The following is a 23,444-nucleotide window of genomic DNA, read 5'->3' as shown; positions in this document are numbered from 1 at the left end:
CCCCCAGCCTAGAGCAATCAGTTCCGGACCGTCGCTAAGTATGCGCGAGTGTCGAGTTCACTCGAGTCCCTTAATAAAGCAGATATGGACAGGTTTGACGACACTTCCAGCTACTCGGAGGAGTCTGCGGACAAACTTTCCGAAGATGCAAGCAGCGTCGGTGTGCACAGTCACATCGACGAGGCGGCCTTTTTAGTTCAGCGTCCCGGACGCAAGCCCATCGTTTGGGGCTACGACTCCTTCATCGATTACCGCCCCATCGTGTTCGTGGATCCGCTGCCTGAGCATCGGGTGTGCTTCCTGTGCTTTGAGGTACCGCCGTTCCTGTGGATGATCCCGTGCGGCCATGTGATGTGCAGAAACTGTGTGACGTTTGACACTCAGGTAGTCGACTCCGCCGCAACAGCAATGGCTATCTGCCTCAAAGACAATACAGAGTACACCACAGCCGATGTCCAGAGACTAGACTTCAACGCCAAGGAGCTGGGGACTCTACGCGTCTACTGCCCCAACCTCGAGAACGGCTGCACACACAGCAGCGAGCTTCGGCACCTCGAGAGCCACTACCCGAGGCACTGTCTCCACGAACCCTCGTCGTGCACGCGCTGCCCATCGCGGGACGGCATCCTCATCTGCAACTTCGCCTGGCACCACTACAGAAGCATTGGAAGAAAGCTCGCTCTTTGGTTTTCCCAGTACCTGCAGGAGGCAGGAAGTGACGTCTCGGCGACGCCCTAGTTCCGCCGTCGCAGCACGGGGCAGCTTCGCATGGGACACCAGGGGAAGTGTCGCGCCCGTCTGAAGCCCCACAAGCTGGCGTGATTGCGCGCAGTGCAAAGGTGGATCCTGAGCTCGTGGGATTCTACAACCTGGCCGAACTCCTCTTGAACACTGGGACTTCAAGTTCGCCACTTTGGTGTTCAACACCCAGCGTCAGCTATGTGCTCCGGAAGATTGGAGGATAAGCCCGACTGGAAACGCCCTGTAGTCTTTCGCATATCTGCAGCTGCGCCAAAATAGCAACCACTGTGGTCGGAAGGAACAGATACGCTCGTCTTAGCGCTCATCATACTTGGCGTCGACAAGAGAGCTCATGACTGATCTTGCCACTCCTTTGCATGCAGGTAGGGACCACTGTGTTATATCATTGCTCTGCATAAACTGTAGCTGGAGAATCGGAACAGCTTTTCGTAACATTTTTATTGTGGTTGATTAAAGAACAACGTTTGCCATTCTGATTTCATTACTCCTAGTATTCTAGTAGTTCCTTGCATGCATTTTTCAGTATTGCATTCCAGTATTATGTCATTCATATTATCCTGCATTTCATTCCAATTTACAATTATTGCTGCTTTTTACAATATTGCGGCTGAATAGACAATAAGGGACATTTGCATAGCTTAAGAGGATGTTCGGGCGGAATCTTTCTGTCGATAATGTGCCCGAAAGCGCGCCACTCTCTTGATATGGTTAAATGCATCGTCCGGTGTACTAGTGTAGTTCATATCGCATTCGCATATTAAACAAATCACCTGAATTTGTCACGCAAATTTGATTCGTTTTAATAGGCACACGCGCCGAATTAAGATTTATTTGTTTTGTGTATTGACTCCGGTAAATGCGGTATTATATATTCGGGAGCTAAAACTGGACTCAGCAATGGACCTTTTTCTGGTAGCCTCTTTCGCACGCGCCATGCGTGCCTAAGGAAAATGCTCGATCAGGTCGTTTCACCTCCTCTTCCAAAAATGAAATTCGCATGCCCGTATAGGCAACGAATGACGGGGCAGCGTTTATGTGCAGTAGCGCGTTTTCTAGGGCCATGCAGAGTAACACGTGCTACTAGCATACACCACACCAAAGCGTTAGGAAGGGGGCTGGTATCGGATGAAGTCTCTTCGCTTTGACTGGCCTTGCTGCACAAGTGCAAGGAGTGTAGGACTTTCGCATTAGTTTTGGAATTGCAGCGCGCGCCTGCGGCACTTCCATCCCTAATTGCTTTGCGAAATTGCCAGCATAGTGCAGCATGAGTTCTTGGCTGCTTTGCATTCCGGCTTCTCTCAGAAATCTTAAAATCTTCCGGAGATTTCGCGAGGCATTTCGCCAAAAAGAAAACGCTTTTCAAGCCTGGACTCCTTGTGCGCGAAAGAGCGAGCGACGCGACAAGGCGGCACGGCGACGCTGGCTCCGTCGCTTGTGGGCAACCTCCATGCAAGCGAAGGCGGCAGGCGACGCGAACCCGCGACGTGCGCAGCGTACTCCGTGCTTTACGCCCTCAAGCTTAGACACACGCCCGTAACCTGTTCTCTCTCTTAACATTTTGTGAGTGTGCCTCATAGTCAGGGCCAAAGGAATATTTCCTCTACGGCAGCGGTGTAGCGGCAGTGGAGATAACCAACGGCGTGCTTGCGGAGACGAAGTCACATCACGGGTTCACGGGGGAGGTGTGCTTCCGTTCGGTGCCTATGCACTCCGGCTTAACGAAAACACTCCCATAAACTGTCACCGCAATCTGATTGTAAGTGAGCAAACTATAATTTACCAGTGAGAATGAGCGCCGCGGTGTGTTTCTGCACAGTTGGAGCGCAGCGGCACGATGGATCGAGCGCCGGTACCCGCGGCTCGACACGCATCTCTCCCTGCAGTACGACAGCTCGCGTAGTCCGCTCCAAATGCTGTTAGGCCTCTGCACCCAACAAGTAGATTGTTTTAATTATTTAAATCATGCGGGTCTGCCTCTCAGCTACAAAACCAAATATTTTCTCGGCGGTGGCGATGACCAACACGACGGGCGGGTTTCGTGAGATGTACCCGTGAGATACTTTGGACAAACCAGAAACGGCTTTGGGGGGGGGGGGCTCTGATTGGCCAGTCGCCTGGGGGGCTTCCGGGCGACGAGCGAAATTTTCTGTGGGTGCAGATCCGAGCGACACAGCAAGCGACACATGCGTTTTACTTCGCGCGACGGCGTCGCTCGTCGGTTGCCGCCGTCGCCTTCGCGTGAGTTTTCGCGTACATGGAGTCCAGGCTTCAAGTGCAGCAATATGGCGGTGCCCACGCGTTGGTTGGAGAAGAAATGACCGCAGTCGTAGTGAAATTATGACAGTTATTTCTTAACTGTTCGTGGCGTCATAATTGCAAACAGACGGTCAAGTCGAGACCCATGACCAGCAATTCAACGGATATTAGTGTATCATCTGCATGTAGAGATGTTGCGACATTTTTTTTCAGTAAAACGACGAGTCCGTAGGATTGGCTGATGGCAACCCTTCATTGCGAGTTGCTGAATGAAAATGTTTCACGTGGTTCGGGATTTTGGCGTCCGTTGATGTCGATGGCTCGCAGCTGGCTGTAATTCGGCGACGACACCACTGCTACCAGCCAAATAAGTCCGCACTCGACCATTCCTTTTGGAAACAGCCAATTGCAAGCTTCACTTGAACCGCCTCAACAAGAGTCCCTCGATGTTCTCGGCCTAGCGCAGGCCTGAGTTGTTCTTTCTTAAGCGGCGGTGGTCAATGCGCCCCCAACGTTTCTCTGCTGCGGGTTGGGAATGACGCGCACGCGGCGCTTTTTTGCAAAATGCTTGTGTGTCGTGCACTCCAGTGCACGAACCACTCACGAAATGACTGGAATATCTTGCGAATTCCAAGAGAAGCCAAAAGGCGACTCCTCTGGCTGGTAAGAAAAAAAAAAGAGCCAACCAACTGCAGTCATGTGAGTGCGGTGTGTTACCATTTCGGCATTTGTCAAGTTTGGCGTTCATTTGGGGGCTTTTGCCCGCGGCATTTACCATTCGTTCATTCTTGATCTCTTGCACATGTGTGCACGTACAACTGGTTGAATCTCTTGGTTACATACACCAATGCGTATGGATGTACACTCTGTGTAATCGGTGCCACCAATACTTGTACACGTTTGGTTTTGCTTACGGGTAAAACTGCGTCCACAATGCAATGGTATACGTAGAGAGAGCTTGGAGCTTTCTTTTTGTTTTCTGCTCAATGCAGTGTGATTCCAGGGAACCTCGATCGAGTTTGTCCTCATTGATAACATGACAAATGGCAGTGAGTGCCGAAGAATTGATGGTTATTTGATCGATTAATAGCACAAATTTCTAAGAGTCAATGACCGGGCTAAGTTGAATAGGACTCTTGTGTGCAGGCTCCGAGCGCTTAGTGCACATTCTGAGCAAAGAACAAAGCTTGTGAAAAAAATGAGTGCTCATCCAGAGCATGGTCCTTGGTTTTTGGAACTCAAATACTGTAAAAGCCGTGTCATTTACGATTTCTGAAATCATTGCTTAGGCTACCACCCGCGTTCTACCTGTAACTCTAGCCTAAAGACTGGTGAACTATATTATTGACTCTTTGTGCTTAATCAGCATATCACTTATGAAGCTAATTTTGCAAGAAGATGTCTTTGTATACACAGGCCCAGCTATTTAGCTCTACTCAAATAGGCAGTACAGCTTAAGGCCCAAGGGGCACAAACTTAGCACTGCTATGACACGCTGTTTGCGAAACCATGTGCTGGGACTACGCAGGTGCTTTATCCAGGAAAAAAAAAACATACTGAACAATTCTGGGGAAAAGCATTTAACGTTTATGAGCGCAATTTTTTCATATATTGTAAGCTTTCACTACAACAATCAAGATATCTGCAGATATCCCGTCGGCAGGCTTGCACTCTTTTTAGTATTAGCGTTTTTGCTCTCCTCAAAAGCTTTCCCTACTGGTTTTCTATGGCAATCTTAACTGCTCGATGCGATGGATGAAAAGAATCTAAAAGAAAGATTTTGCTAAATATCGAAAGAATGGACCATTATCTTCAATATTTGTACACCACTATCTTACAGTTTTTCAGTTTACAAAATCTTTGTCAACAAATGTTGAGCATGGTCATATATCGCAGAAAGACACTCCGCATATAAAATCGCTGCATGGTGTGAAGGAAAGAGGCCATATCTTCGCTTCTGCAGTGTTCATAGGGCATTGCTTTGACTGCAACGGATTGAGCCCGGGAGCGACTCAGCCGCAACTGACATCCAGAAAAACTGAGGCATTGAGATGAGACCTTCGAAGATCTTCGAGACCAATGGCTTCGACGAAACTGATAGCATTGGTCACTTTCTTCCACTTCTCTTTGTTCGGTGGGACCAGCTCTTTCTTGGAACGGAGATCTCAGAAGGGCAGAAGAAAAAGAGGGAAAAGTTGTGCGCGATCTGTGTCATACTGAAGTTCACCGGCTAGCTATCTCATTAACTTTTTCTACTTAAAAAAGCAGTACACAATCTGGGTAATGTGGCATCAGACGATAAAGCGTACTTTCGTTGGAGTTAGAATCACCTCCGATATGTCCCTTTAACATTCGTAGATGGTCACTTCAGCACGGAATCTTCCAGCCGCAGAGCGAATGCGTGACATCAACCTCGCTGCTTTCTAGTCGACCCGTCAGCATACATCCTGTAAATGGGTTAGTCGATGATGCAGAACGCTGCTAGAAATAGGTACCACACGTGTGCGCTGCAAAACAATTTACACCAAAGGAAATATTCACAAGTGTCACAAGACTGCTGCGAAAAGTCACGAAGAGCGAAAAAGAACTGAGTTGAGGCTCAAAACTTTTTTTTTATTGCAGGAATACGAAAGAGGAAAACCAAACAACAAACTACAGAGACGTCTATTGTCGGAATCTGTCACCTGCCGATGTTAGGACTAGAAGGGTGTACTCTGCAGCGTGGGCAGTGAAATAAGGTGCAAGTTCCCACATCATGAAGTGCACGAGACTGCAATCGGTAGCGCTTTGGTACAAATCAGCTCGCGAACGGAGCTGACAATCGCCCGCACCCACACCAGACAATCGCCTTCAAAAACCCGCTGGCACCGTTCGTTTGTATTGCGATGCACGCGAATATATACTTCGGTCCAGCCGTGCATTTACTTCTCCCGCACTGAAGCAGGCATGCCTTCGTTGACGTGTCGTCAATGTTACCTAGCTCGCAATATGGTTATGCACACAAGAATGGGAAGCAGCGACTACAGCATGCTACAACAACGCTCACTCCCGCGAACGCGACTGGACGCAAACAAGAAAGTTGTTCTCGAGTTTCTCCTCTACGGTAAAGATGATAAGTAATACTCACCCAAGAACTTGATGATTGTTCGCCCATAGATCTCCAGGCCGCCGGAAAGCGTCGCTGACCTGCAGATGTTCTGGATACGGAGAAAGACTTGTAAAGCACGAGAGGTAATTAAAGCGCATGTGTCAAGGCGAGAAATCTCTAGGAGATGCGAAGATCGTTGGATAGACGAAGGCTCAAGAACAAGCCTCACAAACGCATCGCACCTTGCCGTCGTACAAGATGACTGGAACAGCGAAGCGCATGCGGGCTCTTGCGACGCGTGCCTTCGCCATCTGTCCACGAAGCTTCTCGGTGTGCGCAGCTTGGGAGCATTGCTGAAAGGAAGAAAATTAAGGTCGGGGCTCAATATTTGGGGGGGGGGGGGGGGGGAAGCTGAGCGGCCAATGTTGCTAGAAACGAATTGCGCCCTGGACGGCTGCATCCAGACTGGGTACGTGATGGGACTGATGCTCACCTTCCCAGAATATGGCGCGCACGTGTAACAAACCATCCGAACCAGATTTCCTCACCGAGCGGCTGAACAGGTGTAATGTGAAAATAGTATTGGCCAGGCCATGAAGGTTAGATGTCGAAGATCTGCTTAAGTTCGAATAATAAAGAAGTGCACGTCTATTGTAAGATACCAAATCACTTGAAAGAGGCCACATATGTTTCTTCGACATATATCAAGTTTTGTTCTCCAGTAAATATGAAAGCCTGTTATTCTGTTTCGTATGTTCGGTGCCCTGTGCGCGCTGCATTTGAGAGAAATAAGAAAGAGAAAGAAGTTATCGAAAAATGGCACCTCGAAACTCCTACCACCGACCATGAACTCCACATTGAAATGTGCTACATCTCAAGGGCATACACGCTGCCGCGTTGTTTCCAGTGTGGCATGCGGTCACAATGCATTATACGGCCATGTGCTGTGCGTGGTCAGCCCACATTAAAGAACACCAGGTGGTCGAAAGTTACCAGGAGCTGCCCTCTACGGTGTCTCTTCCACACTTATTTTACTCCCTTCATCTGTCCTGCCATCTGGCACCTGGCAGCTGCCTGTGGCCGTTGGTAGGCCTTCCGGGAAGACAGGCGTCACCATTGAGTAATGCCGTCACATCCTTCAGGGAATGAAAATTGTGACCGTGTGAAGTCATAACGAGACCACGGGGCTTCATTGTCTCGAACAAGCAAATTGATGACAAACTACGCCAGATTTTTTTCGTGATGAGGTTTCTAACGTCGCATTCATATGAGATACACTGAATGCAATGGCCTCGTAATAGAGCTGCTGCTTCGCATTAGGGGGGCGCTGGTTCCTATCCCCTATAGTGCCTCAGGGTACCTACCAGTTTTCTGATATGTACAACATTCCCCCAGCCTGGTGCTCTTTTTCTGGGGTGAAGTGCCCGAGGAAAAGGTATTTCGCCGAACCGTTATGTTGACAAGTAGTCCTGTTTGGTGGGAAACATTTTTGCGCAGGGCGTGCAGCCGTTGCGTTGACAGGTCAGGCATTTGTTCCGGCATCAAAACAGTTCAAATTGGCCTCGGGCGGTAAAGCCAACTTCTGGCTTCGGAATGCGGCTGCACGACTCCTTTGTTGGCATTTGAGAATCTTGAAGGGCTAGTCTCAATGCCGTACGTGTCTTTTTTTTTTTTGAAGCCGATGAAACACTAGCAGAATAGGTGCCCCCTAACATAATTTGCGCTCCCCTTGCGGAAAGTTCAGCATGCGGCCTGCGTCAGTTCAAAAGGTCCACAGGAGCCTAGAAATTAAGCAGTTCATTATATTTTCTATTTAATTTTCATGTGTCACATTAACAGCCACGTAGCGACGCAGAGCAGCCGGAGCATCAGCTAAGCCTGACGGCTTGGTTGTGAACTTGTGAATGTCAAATAATGGACACCTAGCATATCATAGCTATCAATAAAGATACTTCCTTGGCTCCCAAGAAGATTCACTGCTGTGCGCAAACGCGAAAGAGCCTCTAAAGCCTTCAATAATTAGAGCCCGACCGGAAACGCGTCAGGTAAGGATGGCCCCTGCAGGCGGGGAAAAAAAAAACACTGGATAAACTTAACAATGAAAACAAGGAGCAGCGGCGGAGATGGTCGCGAACCAACTTGCCTGTCCGCCGTTTCGTCACCGGTACCTTGACTAGGAAGTGCCAAGGACACGATCCGTCCGGGGCAGGTGGAGCTTAGAGAACCTTTGTCATTGTCAATTATCTGCGCCTAGAAAAAAAAAACTGAAAGGTTGAACACATAAACTATGAGGCCAGGACTATTCACTGCATTCGTTCCAAGTCGCTATAGGAGCAAACAGCACTCGTTACGTCATTTTCAAAACCGGAGCCAGATTCCTACGCAGACCGGAACCCTGCCCGTGCGATTTTCAAGGGCATCTCTCGAAAGCTCGCCCTCGGGTACATTCGCCCATATTCACAAGTTTGGAGGCGCATCATTTGAAAGCAAGTGCTGAATTACTTGGGGAATGTAGAACTTAAGATGGAGCCAAACTTACAAAGTGCCGATAAGGAAACTATGATGCATTGCAGCGTTTCAGCAGCTCGTTGCTGTACAGAAGGGCGCTTCATGAGGAAGGACTGAACCAATAAACTATTCCTCGCCCACACACAAAAAAAGGCCAGCCGAAAGGATGGCCCATGTGTATTGCAGGCATTGAATTTCCATCTTATACATCAAGGAGAAAGACCGAGGCTTAAGATCGTTACTAGCCCTCTGCACCGGCATGTCGAGGACATGCAGAATTTTTGGGTGTTTTACGCCAGCATGCAAGACGCGCCCAACACTGCCCCTCATGCGGTATGATTTAGACCAGCAATGGTCTAAAATGACCAGATCATGCCACGGACCTTTTTCTTTGCATTCGGCACGGAGAACTATACTCGCCGACTGCTTTTCTAAGGGAGCTTCTTGCAACGTGAAATGACTAGCTAGTTCGTTGTTTTCAAAGAATCTTTGAATTTCTTGCGTTGAAACAACGGATATTCGTAATGTAGTGCGTTTAAAGAAAAAACTAATAGCTGCAGGGGGGGTCGATTGTATTAACTGGTTTGTTAACTGATGATGGTGATGAACGGGCTATTACCTGGTTAATTAAAGAAATAAAAATACAGACAGAGGTCCAAGGAGTGAAAATGATCAGAATGAAAAGGCAATGCTCAATAATGCTAATTGAAAAAATTAGAGTATTTCATTGATCAATTAATTAATTGAAACAATATAAAAATTAAACAATGCGTCAAAGGCGTCCAACTCCTAAATGATGGAAAGCCTAACCCACTACGCTATCGCTCCATACTCTTAAGGCGGCGTTTAAGTGTCCTCTACAATTTTCTTTTCTTTTTTTTTTCATCTGATCATTCGTGTCTCGCCCGCGAAAAACAAACCCGCGTGCGCTGTGGCTTTCGTCGAAGTTGTTGGCATTGCACGCCTCCGTGCTCCACCCGCTAAGATAAACCCTGTGTAAACTCGCAGCGATGACCTTGTTCAGTTCGACGCCGGACACGACTCGCTCTGGTCGGGGCCGTGAAAACGAGGCCGTGGATACAAAGCCCCGCATGGATAAGCGATAAACGCGCCCCTAGCCTCATCTGGAGGCATGAGTGGCAGATGGCGATAGTGCTGAGGCCAAGAGTGGACTATCGCCGATATTTGTTTGGAACGCAGTAAGGTAAAAAAAAAAGCCGAAGTGCGACGAGTGCACGACGAACCCGGCATGACATGGTTCCACTGCAGTGACATGTCATTCCACTGCAGCTTGCAGATGAGATCATGACAGCCTATTTATAATTCATTCATGATAACAACAAATTAATCCAGTATGACCCACCGCGGCGACTCGGTGGCAAGACTTTCATTTGAGCTAGTCGGTTGTAGCATGACATGGTTTATGCAAGAAGCGTACAGGCGCTAAACGACGGAGACAACACACACGCACACAGTCCTGTCTTGTGTGTGTGTTGTCTCCGTCTTTTAGCGCCTGCACGCTTTTTGCGTAAACCATCTCTACTCGATGGCTTCGGCGTTCGGACACTGGCTCTTAAGCAACGCGAATGCAATTGCACCCGAGTTAAGGAAAAAGCGAAATGCGAAAACACGCCTCTAACTCATGTTTCACGTTGCTTTAAAACAACAAGCGCGGTCGAAGTTCATCCCGAACTCTTATTCATGATAGGTTGCCTTATACCTCAGTTTTATTTTTAGCGACAGTCTATCACGCAATAAATTACGAAAAGATATGGCGCTCTGTTTCTGTGCCCAAGGCAGGAGTTCTATTTCGTCCTTCCCACTTGGCGGAAGGAAGAGTGCTCCAAATTCCCCATAATTCGACAGATAATGCCTGAAAACAAAATTTGCACTTGCGCAGCAGCGACCGCAACTCACAGCAGAATCGTAAGTGAGAGCTGCGGGCTCCAGAGCTTTGCAGGCTCCCCCTCTGGCCAGGCTCTCGGCCTTTCTAGAATGAAACGTTTCAAATATGGGTCTCTGACACAACCTTGGATAGACCCGAAACTTTGCACAATGGAGCTCTTCGTGCTGCTCATGCGCCAATAAAATTCGTTGGCAACTCAAACAACAACATGAGAAATTGTGAGCGCTGCGCGTACCGTTCGCTCTGCCACTGGTATACAATGCAAAGTTGGCCCCGACTAGTATGCTTGGCTACGTTACGCATGGCCCATATACCTCCCATTTGTGCATTCGCGGCTGGCATTATCAGACTACCCTACGCTGAATCTTTGGAACATGGAGTTACTGGAATAATAAACGTTGCTGTAACCACTCACGGCGTCTCGCCATGGTCGAGGACATCACCTACAGGTAGAACAGGCCAATTCATTCCGGGACTTCAAGGGATCTTTATTAACACATGATGCCATAGAGATAGGCCTTGGAAATGAAGTTCGGTTAGTGTAAAAAAAGAGTGGTTTAGATGTAAAAAAAAAAGACAGGAAGCAAAAAATCTCACCCTTGGTACGCATCGCTTGCAGTTGGACTGGGGTTCGCCAGACATTCCTTAGCAAGCTTCACGAAGACCTGGCTAACTAGACTGAGTCTGTCCAGCAGCTCCAACAGCTTCGTCAATTCTTCAGGACTGTGCGCTTGGCACAAGCCCTGCACCGTGTTCTTAAACAAGTCCAGAATCTTTTTCATCTAATCTATGATCGGGTCTAGCATCTCTTCCACGACATTCGTAATGGGTGCCGAGAGAGGGTTCCCTACAACGAGCTCGGCAGTCTCGGAACTGGCAGCTGCATCAATCTCGCCGACAGCGTCGTTGCAAGAATCGTTGCCGTTCTCTGGGTTTCCGGAGCAGGCGTTCCAGTGCTGCACGACGTCACGGGGATGGATGTCTTGCCGGTGACAGCGGTCGGAACTCTTCGGGTGATAGGCACAGTGCACTAGGTCGTGGTTGATGAGCTCCCTAAGCTTGCACTAGAACATGCAGCCAAATTTCATGTTTGGGCAGCAGACTTCAATATCCATCAGATGTTCGATGCTAAACTCTAGCTTCTGGACGTCGCGTGCCATGAACCGGACACCGTCCGCATGACAGACAGCCGTGTAGATCACGTGGCCGGGGTTCGTGATGCGCACATCTATACAGCTGTCGCACACGCTATGGCCGCATGGGTATATATAAATGGTCGCCGCCACATCTTGGCACGTCAAACAGACGCGGGAGTCAGGTAGCGGGCGCCTGAACGGGATGGGTCGACCGTCGAACAAGTCGGAGTAGCCTCTCAGGGTGTGCCATCTTCCCCTGAACTCAGCGGTATCTTCGCCCAGGGCCATCGGGTCGTAAGCGCTCGGGATTATCTGCACACTCGATCCAACGCCTGGTCTGGACTTGCTTGTGCTGGGCACGTGGTCCATAGATGTCCAGATGAGGCGCACTGTGGCTTCGGAAGCGGCCTGATCGAGCAGCGTGCGATGCGTGCTGAAGTCAGCGCTGGCAGTGACAGGCCGAAGGATACGAGCAGCTCCAAGATAGCGACGAGACTGGTACAGCGCCCAACGCTCACCTACTGAGGGCTTACAAGTTCTATGACGTATTCCTTAGAGGAGGATTGGAGGAAGTCACGTCACCTCTCTCACTAGACTGGCCAATAAAGGCATATGGCCAGGGGGTAAGAGGGAGAGGAAACGATCCACCCACCGAGGGCTTAAATAGAAGACAGCGATAGGGCGGATAACAGGGGCGTGGTAGCGAGCCCAAAGAAAATCCTGATTTCCTTCAACGTCTTTTCGCACAGTGTTGCTTCTGGTGGTTCTTAATCTCTCTCTTTCGTCCTCCCGCTCAAAGAACTACTGGGTATTTACCATACACACTGCAATATTCTTTTCCGTTTCTTTTCCCTCTCGCCTGCTTCCAGGATTCACACTGGCCAGTCGCTAACGTCGCGCGTCCGATTTTGGACAATGGACCATTTCCAGAAATTTCTGAGTCAGCTTCTCCATAAAGCTTGTTTCCCAAACAAAAGATCACGTTCCCAGACGATACTCTTGCATTCCGGCTTCTGAGTGCTTCTGGCTTCCGGCTTCTCAGTCGGTACTCTCGCATTCCGGCTTCTGAGTAAAGTCAGGATCGTCGCCAGTTTACTTCAAAATGCCCCCAGAGAGTCTTTGCAAGAGCACAATGGTACAGTCACGAGCAAAGAATACTAGCACTAAGACGTCACCAGACCCGTGAAAATCTCACCGCGCGGCTGGCGCGGCGCCCTGCCTTGCGAGCACACCAGGCATTTTTGTTATCGGCGTGTTCGTAACCTCAGCGCACAGGTTTGACATCTGCTCCTCCTGTGGCACGTCAATGGTGCTAATCTTTTTCACTCGCGATTGTACAGTCAAATTTTTCCTTCTGAGTGAAATCAGGAATGTTGCCAGGTTACTTCAATATGACCCCCAGAGAGCCGGCAAAAGAGTACTATGGTACAACATGGAGAACGGGGTCGCGGTCAACCTTTGGTAGCACTGCAGTAGAAGCTAGGCAGGAAATGACCCTTCGTTCCTGTGCCGGAAATGAGCTCATACAAAAGTTCCTCAAAAATTTGTGCTAAGCAACACCCTCGCTTCAACTTCCTCCCTTCACAGCCCCCCGCCCCCACCCCACCCCTCACTCCTAACCAGCACAAGGAACTGTGACAAAAGATGGTCTCCCTTCTTTTCCTGCGTTGACTCTGCTGCAGGAGAGTACGGCCATCCGGAGTTTTCACTCGCTCGAAGAATGTGTGTGTCATCCTGGTTAGAGCGCTTTTCGTTGCCAAACGAGCCTTGCAGAGAAGACGACTTTTCTGCAAATGGTCAACAAGTTACCAGTCGCGAGTTGTGCGTACGCAGCGAATCTGCAGGCAACGAATGCTCATACACAGAACGAACGCTACGTATGATCTCGCAGCGTCTTGCGGGCGCACGCAAGCTACAAATCACAAGCTTCATTCCATTCAGAGCTGGTTCACGGCACCAATCCTTAAAAAGTGCCGCTGGTGCCAGCGCCCTGCAGAACCTGTACTGTGGTGCAGGTGCAGCGCGTCAGCAGCGCCGCACCTCATTTGCGACAATTTTCAGTCGAGCGCGTGCAGGCAGCTCTTGTCACGCGCTATGGGCACGTTACGGTAGTTATGGTATAGTGAACTAGAATATTCTAGTTCAATGTTCCTACGGGGTGCGTTCAAAAAATGGCGGCGCCCTGCTTGCCCGCTTCGGAATAAATACATGTCGTTGCTGGGTTCTTGGACGCGATACACTGTAAAAAAAAATGCTCCGCAGTACAGAGAAACCCGCTGGTAATGCGTTGCCGGAGGGTTTTCCGCAACATGAGGTACGGACTAAATGTCAGAAACAGAGACTCCGTATGACGACTGTCACATTCTTGGTAACGGAATGTTACGCCATGCTATGCACGAGACCGAAATCGTTTTTTCACAACGAATGCTTATGTTTTGTTCTTATTGAAGTTTCCGCAATGTGTATGCACACGTCCTCCGTTTACTCGGAAGTCATTTCATCTAGAGCGGAAATTATCTGTATTGTAATTATGTACTTTCTGTAGTACATGAACATGCGTCTTCGTATAGCTTCTGCCCGCAATGTTCACTGCAGATATAGCCGTCCAGGTGCCGAAGAAATAAGTATTATGTACAAGGCTTTCCTTTACGCATATTATGTAGTGCATATATACAAAGAATGCAGCTTAGAATGAAAGAGTGGTAAGTGTTTGGGTGAGTACAAGTACATACGTTTTATTTTCATGGCAAACTACACACATTGTACATCTGCACATTGCTGTCGGATCCATCTGAAAAGCATAAAAAAAATCCTCATTTAGTGGTCACACAACGCCAAATATAAATTTCACTAATACATTTCAACCATCCGCTATTGAACAATCGGCTTTCGTAGAAGCTTTCAAAAGCCATTCACCGAGAACCAACCCGTTATAATTTATTGCCCAAAATTCATTTCTCATAACAGTAAACAGTAAAAACCACAGGCCCAGAAAGAAGCAGACAAAATGCGCTTTCCCGGGCGGCACTGTGCGCATGAAAGTCTTTACAGTTGCTTATAATTTTGTGCAAATAGAAAGTAGCTCAGGATGGGGGCCAGATGCAATTCAATGCAGGTGCCTTTCTGTACATAGTACTAAATGCACAACTTAGCGAGCAAGGAACATTGGTAACATCTGAAAAAGGTGGGAGACGCTTGCCGAATTTATCGTCCATCCAATTTGTTATAGGCAAGACAAGACGAAGTGAAAGTCCCCGGGCATGCCCGTTGCGGCAGATTATGACGCTTTTTATTATGGCATTCCAATATCTCTGCAGTGTGCCTCACAAGGAACGGATGCTCAAGTTTCAAAAAAAGGGCTCTTGGCAGAAATTTAACCAAAGGCCGTTGCCATGTGAACCTTTTTAAAATGATGACCCAGAAAGACGAAGTGTCCTCATGTGTCTGATGCAAAATAAGGATGAAGGCATGAATCTTTCTGCTTTTTGAACAGCTGTGATAAGTTTTTTACTGGTACTGCTTGGTGCAGCTTCAGTCTCCTTCTTGACATTTTGTGAAATAATTATATATCTGCGAAAGATCTCGCTAGCAAACATTTTGGCACTAATGGAGAAGCAAAAAGACCCATGTCCTAGGCCTTTTTTTGTGACACTAAAGGAAGGCTTGCCTTTTAGTCATTGATTACGAAGAGGTACATGTGGCAACAAACTTTGAGAGAATTCCTTCAAGGGCTCTTTGTTCTCATGAGGTGCCCTGTAGATATACCACAACACCTCAGTGAGCTGTTACCAGCCCTGTGAGTTCACTGTCACTTGACATCAAGGGTATGTACTTTTCCTCGCCACATGCAGCAATGATGTATATGTCAAGAGAAAGCATAAAAGATTCCTAAGTGCAATTCTAGATTGCTTGCGGAGGAAAGCACAAGAGTGGCCATGCTCAGCTGTTACCTTTGCTTCTTGCTCGAGTTCTACAGTGAGTACTACGTAATGACAGGTGTCTGCATCAACTCATATTTAACTCCTGTCCTGTGCGACCTCCATCTTGCTCTACATGACAGGCAACTTTATAACACCCTTCATGCAAAGAGTGTCATCAGGGTCGGTGTGTCCTGTCAGTTTCCTGGTCCTGTGGTTTGTGCTGTGTTTTCTACTCTTAAATTATTTACTGCCTTCATTCTCCACTCCATGAAGCCTTAATGTGCTACACTGGGCTGCTCCACGCGTTGTGGAGCAGCCCAGTGGCCATTTTTTTTTCATACGTCGGAGGCACTCAGCTCGAAAGCCATGCTTACTATATTCAGCAGACAAGGGTACATGTGAGACACATCATTAATAACTAATTCTCACAGTGGTATCTGGTGCAAGAATATCTAAATACTACTCAATTTTTGCTTAAGCTTTCAGATACCTCTTAGATTAAAAACATAATTTGGCTACATTAGCAGAAGCACAGCACCAAGGTACTCACCAGTTACCTGAAGCACTGTACGCAAGTTCTCGTGCCATCATGAATACAGCACACTGTCCACGTCTTCATAATGCCATGTCACTCCAGCACTTCGGTAGCAAAATTTTCCTTTAAAAAAAAGTAGTTTTGTTTATGTTAGACTGGTCATATTTAATTTTACTATATACTATGTACTTCTCATTGTACTGCCCCAGACTAAAAAATACCAATGATCACGCTTTGAATTATGTCATATGTGATCACCAATATGTTCTTAGAAATTCTGATTGAAATAAATCTGACAAAATATTATTTCAGAAAATGTGGCACAAGGAAGAAGGACGCTAGCTAGATAACCTGGACGAATGTTGTCAGTTGCATGCAGCCACCGGCACCATTGCACACAAAATGTACAATAAAGTGGGTTTTACCTTTCCGAATAGAATTTAATGCTGCAAACATTTAAGTAAAAAAATTTCAACCTTCCATTCCGCATAAAGGAAAGAAAATTCCTCTCATTTTTTCACAAGCCTCTGCAAGTACACAATTCAGTGAATCTACTCTACAAGTACTTGAATCTATCAGCACGAGACAGGGACAAGAAAAGAAACAAAACAGGCACTGACTCGCAACTGAAGTTTATTGAAGTGAACAGAGTATATACAGAAAAGCCACACGCCACAAACTACACAAATACACATAAGCCACATCACAACATAAGTAAAAGATTGCCCTTAACATTCCTCTCATCTAGACAGTCCAACCTGCTGCATGTTAACGCTATGGGCAGCACACTCACACATTCGTCACCGAGTCATAAGATGTGTCTAGCCTCGATAATTTTCTGGTTAATCTGCTGTGAACGTAGTGCCAAAATGCGTGTTGCCGAAAGGAATGGCTAGCAGCCTTCACAACCCTTGTAATATGCAGATAAGTTGCAACCCCTACCAATATCCAAATACCTCTCATGCTCCTGTAGTCTTACATTGATACACATTCCAGTTTCACCAACATAAACCCAACCGCATGATAATGGTATGCAATGCATGCAATGGTTGCAAGGCACATATATGTTGCCACGTTTCACTCGACACATGTGCTTTTCCCTAACGAAATTCACAAAATTATTAACAATTTTACAGATTGTAGACAACTTATTAGGGGCCGAACACACCATTTTTACGTCATACCTTCTGGCCACAGTTTTCAAATTTTGCAACAATCTGCAACAACACAGTCAGTCTTTTGGCATCTCACTGGCTGGCCCCAGCCTGATCATGCCAGTCCCTGCGAAGGGGTTTCAGCTTTTAACATGCTAAAGGGAAGAATGGCACAGCATCAAGTAACGAGGAAAGCAGGACAGCACACCCACACACAAGTGCCAACCCTGGAGGGAGCAGATACAAAATCCAAGAGCGCGTACTTGACATTCAGCGTTGACAGTCAAGGAAACGAGGAAACACGGATTTGAACGCTAAAGATTGAACGAGCCCGATCCTTGGCTGCCAACGCTGAATGTCAAGTACACGCTCTTAGATTCTGCATCCGCTCCAAGGATGGCACTTGTGCATGGGTGTGCTCTCCTGTTGTCCTCGTTACTTGATGCTGCGCCATTCTTATCTTTAGCATGTCAGACCAACTTGCCCAATCTTATATGCTCAGCTTTAACAATTTATCGCACGCTTCTGCAATAGCATGGTTGGGAAATCATGCTTTCATTAGCCTTAAAATCTTCTCTTGGAAACCAGTTGTCACGCTGTAAAAGCATGGCTTCACCAATACCGAGCCTAGACTTGACGACGCAATGCTATCTTTCACTAGCTTAGAATCGTTCGACCCAACAGTCAAGTAGCTGCTTAACACTCCTGGGTGAATATCGCTAGCACACATGGCGTGTGCAGAACATCAAGGTAAGGTTCAGAAACCGCAGCTCTTTTTGTTGGGACATTTTCTCCAAGGTAAACTTAAGACAAAGGCCTTGCTCCTTAAACAAGTTCACAATATGTACAGGTCCCACACTATCACAACCTTTGTAAAAGACCAGAAAATCATAGACGTAGCGAAAGATTTCCCCCAGCCCATGCAATTTCTTGGCAATCATTCCTTCCACCCTGCTTAAGAGAATATTGCTTAGCACAGGGGCAACCTTCGAATCGATACATTTAGCAGACTTTTGAACATATGCCGCACTGCCATACTCCACAAACATGCTCTTCACTTCAAATAAAAGGAGGCAAGTGCCAAAAAAGACTTATGTTACACACCCATTCCTAAACACGAGCTCATCGTTGTGCTCCGATATACACATTCATAAGCTTTTCACAAGATCTTCATACGGGATAGAATAAAATAGTTCTACATCGACACTAATCACAAGACAATCAGCTGGATTGTCATTCTTAAGATACTCAACCACACTGCAAATTGTGTACAAGAAATGGATCTTCAAGATGCGAAGTAGACAGATGCTTTTGCAAATAACCAGAGATAATTTTGCATGAATCCTTTTCTGAAATTTATCTGAAGAGCATGTTATTGAATAGCATTTATTTGAAGAGCATGTTTGTAGAGTAGTGCAGTGCGGTATGTGTTCTAAAGTCTCGAATATGTAGTGGTTCAAAGGTTGACCTTGTGCTAAGAAATATTTTCTTGAGTAGGGTGGATAGAATAATTGTCTAGAATGTGCATGGGCTGGGGGAAAAATCTTTTGCTATGTCGATGATTTTCTGGTCTTTTATAAAGGTTGTGATAGTTCGGGACCTGTACATCTTCTCAAGTTGTTTAAGGAGCAAGGCCTTTATCTCAAGTTTACCTTGGAGCAAATGTCCCAAGAAAAAGAGCTGTGGTTTCTGGACCTTACCTTGATGTTCAGCACACTTCATGTGTGCTGGCGAGTGTTAAGCTGCTACCTGGCTACATGTCGACCATTCCAAGCTAGTGAAAGATAGCATTGCACTTTCTAGCGCGGGCTCAGAATTGATGAAATTATGCTTTCACAGCATGACGACTAGTTTCCAAGAGCAGATTTTAAGGTTAACGAACGCAGGATTTCCAAACCTTGTTACTGCAAGAGCATATGATAAATTGGTAAAGAAGCTGAGACAGTTTTGCGGCGACCGGCACAATCTGGCTGGGGCCAGCCAGCGAGATGCCAAAAGACCAGTTGTGTTACCGTATGTACATAAATTGTCGCAAAATTTGAAAAATGTGGCCAGAAGGTATGATGTAAAAGTGGCTTTCTCGGCCCCTAATACGTTGTCTAAAGCATGTAAGATTTTAAGAATAATTCTGTGAATGTGGCTCGAGAAAAGTACACGTGTAGAGTGAAATGTATATGTACCTTGTAAAATGAATGTGGTATCAAATATTATCTTGTAGTCTGGTTTACGTAGGTGCAACTGGAAGGTGTATGAATGTAAGACTACAGGAACACAAGAGGGTAGGGGCTTGGCTAGGTGGTTGGGGTAACTCTGCTGTACACTGCACGGGATGTGAAGTCTGCTACCCTCTCCTTTTGGCAACACGCATTTTGGCAGTAAATTCAGAGAGATTAAATGGGAGATTATCGAGGCTAGACACATCTTATGACTCCGTGAAGAATGTGTGTTTTGTCTATCGTGTTAACACACAATGAGTTGGACTACCTCGATCAGGGAAATGTTGAGGGCGATTTTTGACTCATGTCCTGTATGCTTATCTGTAACTACATGGTTTATGGTATTGCTTGGCTTTTTATATATTCCTTGTTCACACCAATAAACTATAGTCGCGAGTCAGCACCTGTCTTGTCTCCTTTCTCATCCCTGTCTTTCGCGCTGGTGGATTCACCGCAATGGCTCACCTCTGCAGAAATCAAGACATGACATTTTCCTCTTCACACTCATGGTTCAGCGCATAATACGGCAAAGGCTTTTCAATTCCAAGGAAAGTTCATGGCTCCATTGAACACTGCCTCCTGCTTACAAGACACAGAGCAGCAATCATTGTAGATTCTACCTGTGACACAAAGAGCAAAGTTTTAGTTTGAGTGGACTAAACTAGGAAAGCAGCACAATATATCTATAGCCAAATAACTGAACTGAAAGAAATAGAGGGTAGTGTAAAAGTGAACACACTGATATATTGCAAGTGAGATATATGCTTAATATATTGCAATATCCAACACTGCTAGCATTGCCTTAGCCAACTACTTCATAAATAACAATAAATGCAGTATCACAAAAATACTGATAACGTACTATGTGCTAATAGTAGCAGTGCAGGTTCCATGAACAAAAAAGGGCCCAGTGCTGACTGTCGTTCCCACAGCAGCCTTGTGACCAATGGCCGGTGTAAAGGAAAGAGGAGGAATGACTGAAAAGAAAAAGAGCCAGGGGGAAGGAAAATAGGTATAGAAGGGCTTAGGATATCATAGGCAAATAAGGCTGTTTAGACAGTGAGCACAAAATAAACATTACCACACAAGTAAAGACATACAAGACCAAACATATCATTATGCAGAGTGGCAAACTTGATGCCATTTAGCCCAAAATATGTTTTCAATAAAGTGATTATAATTATTAATAGAACAACTGACCGAGTGAAACCATAACAGGGATGAACAAGGAAGTTGTTAATATTCTGGCAGAAATTAAAAGAAGAAAATGGATCTGGCCAGGGCATACAATGCAGAGAATGAATCACCAATGGTATCTTAGGGCAACATAATGAATTTGATGGATTTTAATGGCACAAGGGCATCTGTGGCCAAAGAGTGCCTTAGCACAAGTTAATTTCGTCTACTCAAGGTGAAATCAGAGACCCATTTCCCAAGCATTTCATTCCAGATAAGCTGAGCACCACGCCAGGAAACAGCTTGTGCATTGTATCGCAACAAAATGAATTTCACCCTAAGGAAAATATAGCAGGAGATAGCTGATTATAAGCTCACTAGATAAGATTAGGTGATTTCTGATAGTGTGGCATGTAGCTGGTGCAAGACACAGATAATTAAACTGGAAAAGGCCATTGTCCTGAGGTGAATGTAAACTAAGCAATGAGGATAATGAAATTCGCTACACTAGAGCTGTTAAGAATCAGCTCAAGTTCCATGCTTCAAGATGATGCAAGTTTGCTCAGTGAAAAAAATCATAAGTTCACCCAAGAATTGGTATCTTGGCGGTATCAGGCTGCAGGTGCAGATGAATTAATCCTGCCTCAGAGAAGAGCTACATAGAGCACAAAACATTTTAGGCCAGTCCTACACTGACAGCTGTTAATAACTATTTTAAAACTGTTTTTCATTGCACAAACAATAATACCAAGTTTGTGTTGGTCATGTGATTATGTTACTGAGGCTCTCCTAAAAATTCTAGCCAGAGCTAAAATACAAGCTGTCTCAACTAAGTTTTTATATCAACAATGAGAACATAAACACATGCAGATTATTCAAGTAGAAGTATTATTCTTCATGACGTGCCCTACAAATTTTAAATTATACTGAAAAGTAATAGAGTGGAGTGCTTGTGCCAAAAATACTAAACCTCAACAACAAAGAGAACACAAGATAAAGGCAACAACATATTGCCCAAAATTTAAATGTTTGACAGAACAAATTTGAAAAGAAAACCTCTCCACAACTGGAACAAAACAGCGTGATACCGAGCACACATTTGAAAATTGTTTCATCCAAATCCCCAGTCTGGTGCTCCAGCACTCTTCAGCCAGCATGTCATGAAATGTACCATAGTTCTGGTAGCTGTAAAGAGTATACAGCTGATCCGGCATTTTGATATGTGAACAGTAACCCTCAATGACCACCAGGCTGAATACTTTCAAGAGGCTGTTCTAGTAACAAGACTGCAGTGAAACACTTAGCAAGTTATGCGGGCGTAATAATGCAAACCGTTAATCTGAGAGTTCGCTACCACGCAACTCTGTAGTAACTCCTAAAGTGTTGCAATCGAATGAAAAAAAGGACTGCCTATTATATAAACAAAAGTCAAGAGGCTGCAATGCAAGGCCACGACAGAAGTGCTGCAATACAGCAATAGTGATACAATGTACACTTTAAGCAACACAATGAAACATGATCTTTTATCCTTAATTATCAGAATTTAAATATTTGTTTTCCTTGCTCTCTTGCAAAATTAAGTTTAGATCGTGAAAGCGCTCGAAAAGACAAGGATACAGAAAGAGATTTCCACACAGTGCGCTTACTTCCAGTGTCTTTTTGAGCACATCCACTATCTAAACATGGTAACCCAACTAGTTTAAATGCTGTCGTTATTCCAAAATTAAGCCTTTCACAAAGTGGGAGCCCCTTTCCCCATACGAGGTGCACCATAACTAATCCAACACTTTTTTCATGATATGTTTTCTCTGAGAACAAACACTGAAGATTTTGCAATAGTACTTGTCTTTTCGATTCCACAAATGTATCATGCAAGTGTTCAATGAAATGACCATCTGCCTATCTTGATCATTGCTCAAAATCAGGGTATAATGCACCATGAAGGGCAGGCTCTGCTTGATTTTTATGTTTTCCTAACGAAGCATGTATGTGCAACCCTTCTGCTGGCTTGTATGCAGCAGGTTTGTCTAGCTAGGCGAACTGTGGTTTTGCTATAAAGATGAAATGGTACTTTGGAAGTGAATGGTTTTCTAAAATGCAGTTAACATACATACCGGGGCTTTAACAGCGCCTGGTGTAAGCAACATCAGTGGGGGGACCACAGGAGTGGCCTAGTGGTCCGAGCATCTGCCTCGCAAGCGGTAGGTGTGGAGTTCGATCCCCAGTGCCATCGGGTAACCAGCGGTGATACAATGGGTCATTTCAATGGCCAGTTTAAAACTTGAAATAACCATGCTGCAATGTATACAAAAAATGATTTGTGTGCTCTCTCTTACATGACATAGTTAATCATATCATAGTGTTGGCAGTACACAAAATGCATGTGTGGAACATATACATGCACTGTTTTTGTTCACATCTTACCTGCTCTGAGCTGTTATGGCATGTTATGTGCTGGGAAAGCAACAGGTAGTGAGCAATGTTGTGTTGCAGCCTTTCTTCTGATGGAATTTGAATCATGTGAGGTGCAGCTGAAAGAAATTGTTTCATACATAAGTATATTTCATGTAACACAACAAAAAGTGCACAGCCCCATCATGAGTTGTGGTTTAAACTAACAGCGAGCTTTTTACTACTCTATTTAACATATGATGCAAGTCAGTGATGCTGGAGGCACAAAACTAAATACTGTGAGGTAACAAGAGCTAATATGGACAATCATGCCTGTAAGAGATATTGTCAATATATATTTTCCTGAATGAACTAAAGTTATCCTTAGAAGCATTC

General features: G+C 45.8%; 1 protein-coding gene and 1 long non-coding RNA gene across 2 annotated transcripts; both read right to left on the bottom strand.

The window, feature by feature from the left end:
• Positions 1–5,339: 5,339 nt before the first annotated feature.
• LOC144105625 (phosphatidylinositol-3,5-bisphosphate 3-phosphatase MTMR14-like) lies at positions 5,340–8,373 on the bottom strand. Its single transcript, XM_077638746.1, has 4 exons — positions 8,250–8,373; positions 6,349–6,459; positions 6,146–6,215; positions 5,340–5,465 (listed from the first exon to the last, which is right to left on the bottom strand). The coding sequence occupies exons 2-4, from the start codon at positions 6,415–6,417 to the stop codon at positions 5,386–5,388; spliced, it is 219 nt and encodes a 72-aa protein (XP_077494872.1). The 5' UTR covers positions 6,418–6,459; positions 8,250–8,373; the 3' UTR covers positions 5,340–5,385.
• A 5,995-nt stretch (positions 8,374–14,368) lies between these two features.
• LOC144105617 (uncharacterized) lies at positions 14,369–23,242 on the bottom strand. Its single transcript, XR_013308838.1, has 6 exons — positions 23,082–23,242; positions 22,772–22,952; positions 20,344–20,458; positions 19,947–20,101; positions 16,127–16,234; positions 14,369–14,447 (listed from the first exon to the last, which is right to left on the bottom strand). It is a non-coding gene; the product is annotated as an uncharacterized LOC144105617 (long non-coding RNA).
• Between the last annotated feature and the right edge of the window lie 202 nt (positions 23,243–23,444).

Source organism: Amblyomma americanum, chromosome 1, assembly GCF_052857255.1.
Source record: "Amblyomma americanum isolate KBUSLIRL-KWMA chromosome 1, ASM5285725v1, whole genome shotgun sequence".
NCBI classification, from domain to species: Eukaryota; Metazoa; Arthropoda; class Arachnida; order Ixodida; family Ixodidae; genus Amblyomma; species Amblyomma americanum.
Note: the sequence above shows the minus strand (reverse complement) of the source record. Positions and strands in the feature narration are given on the sequence as shown.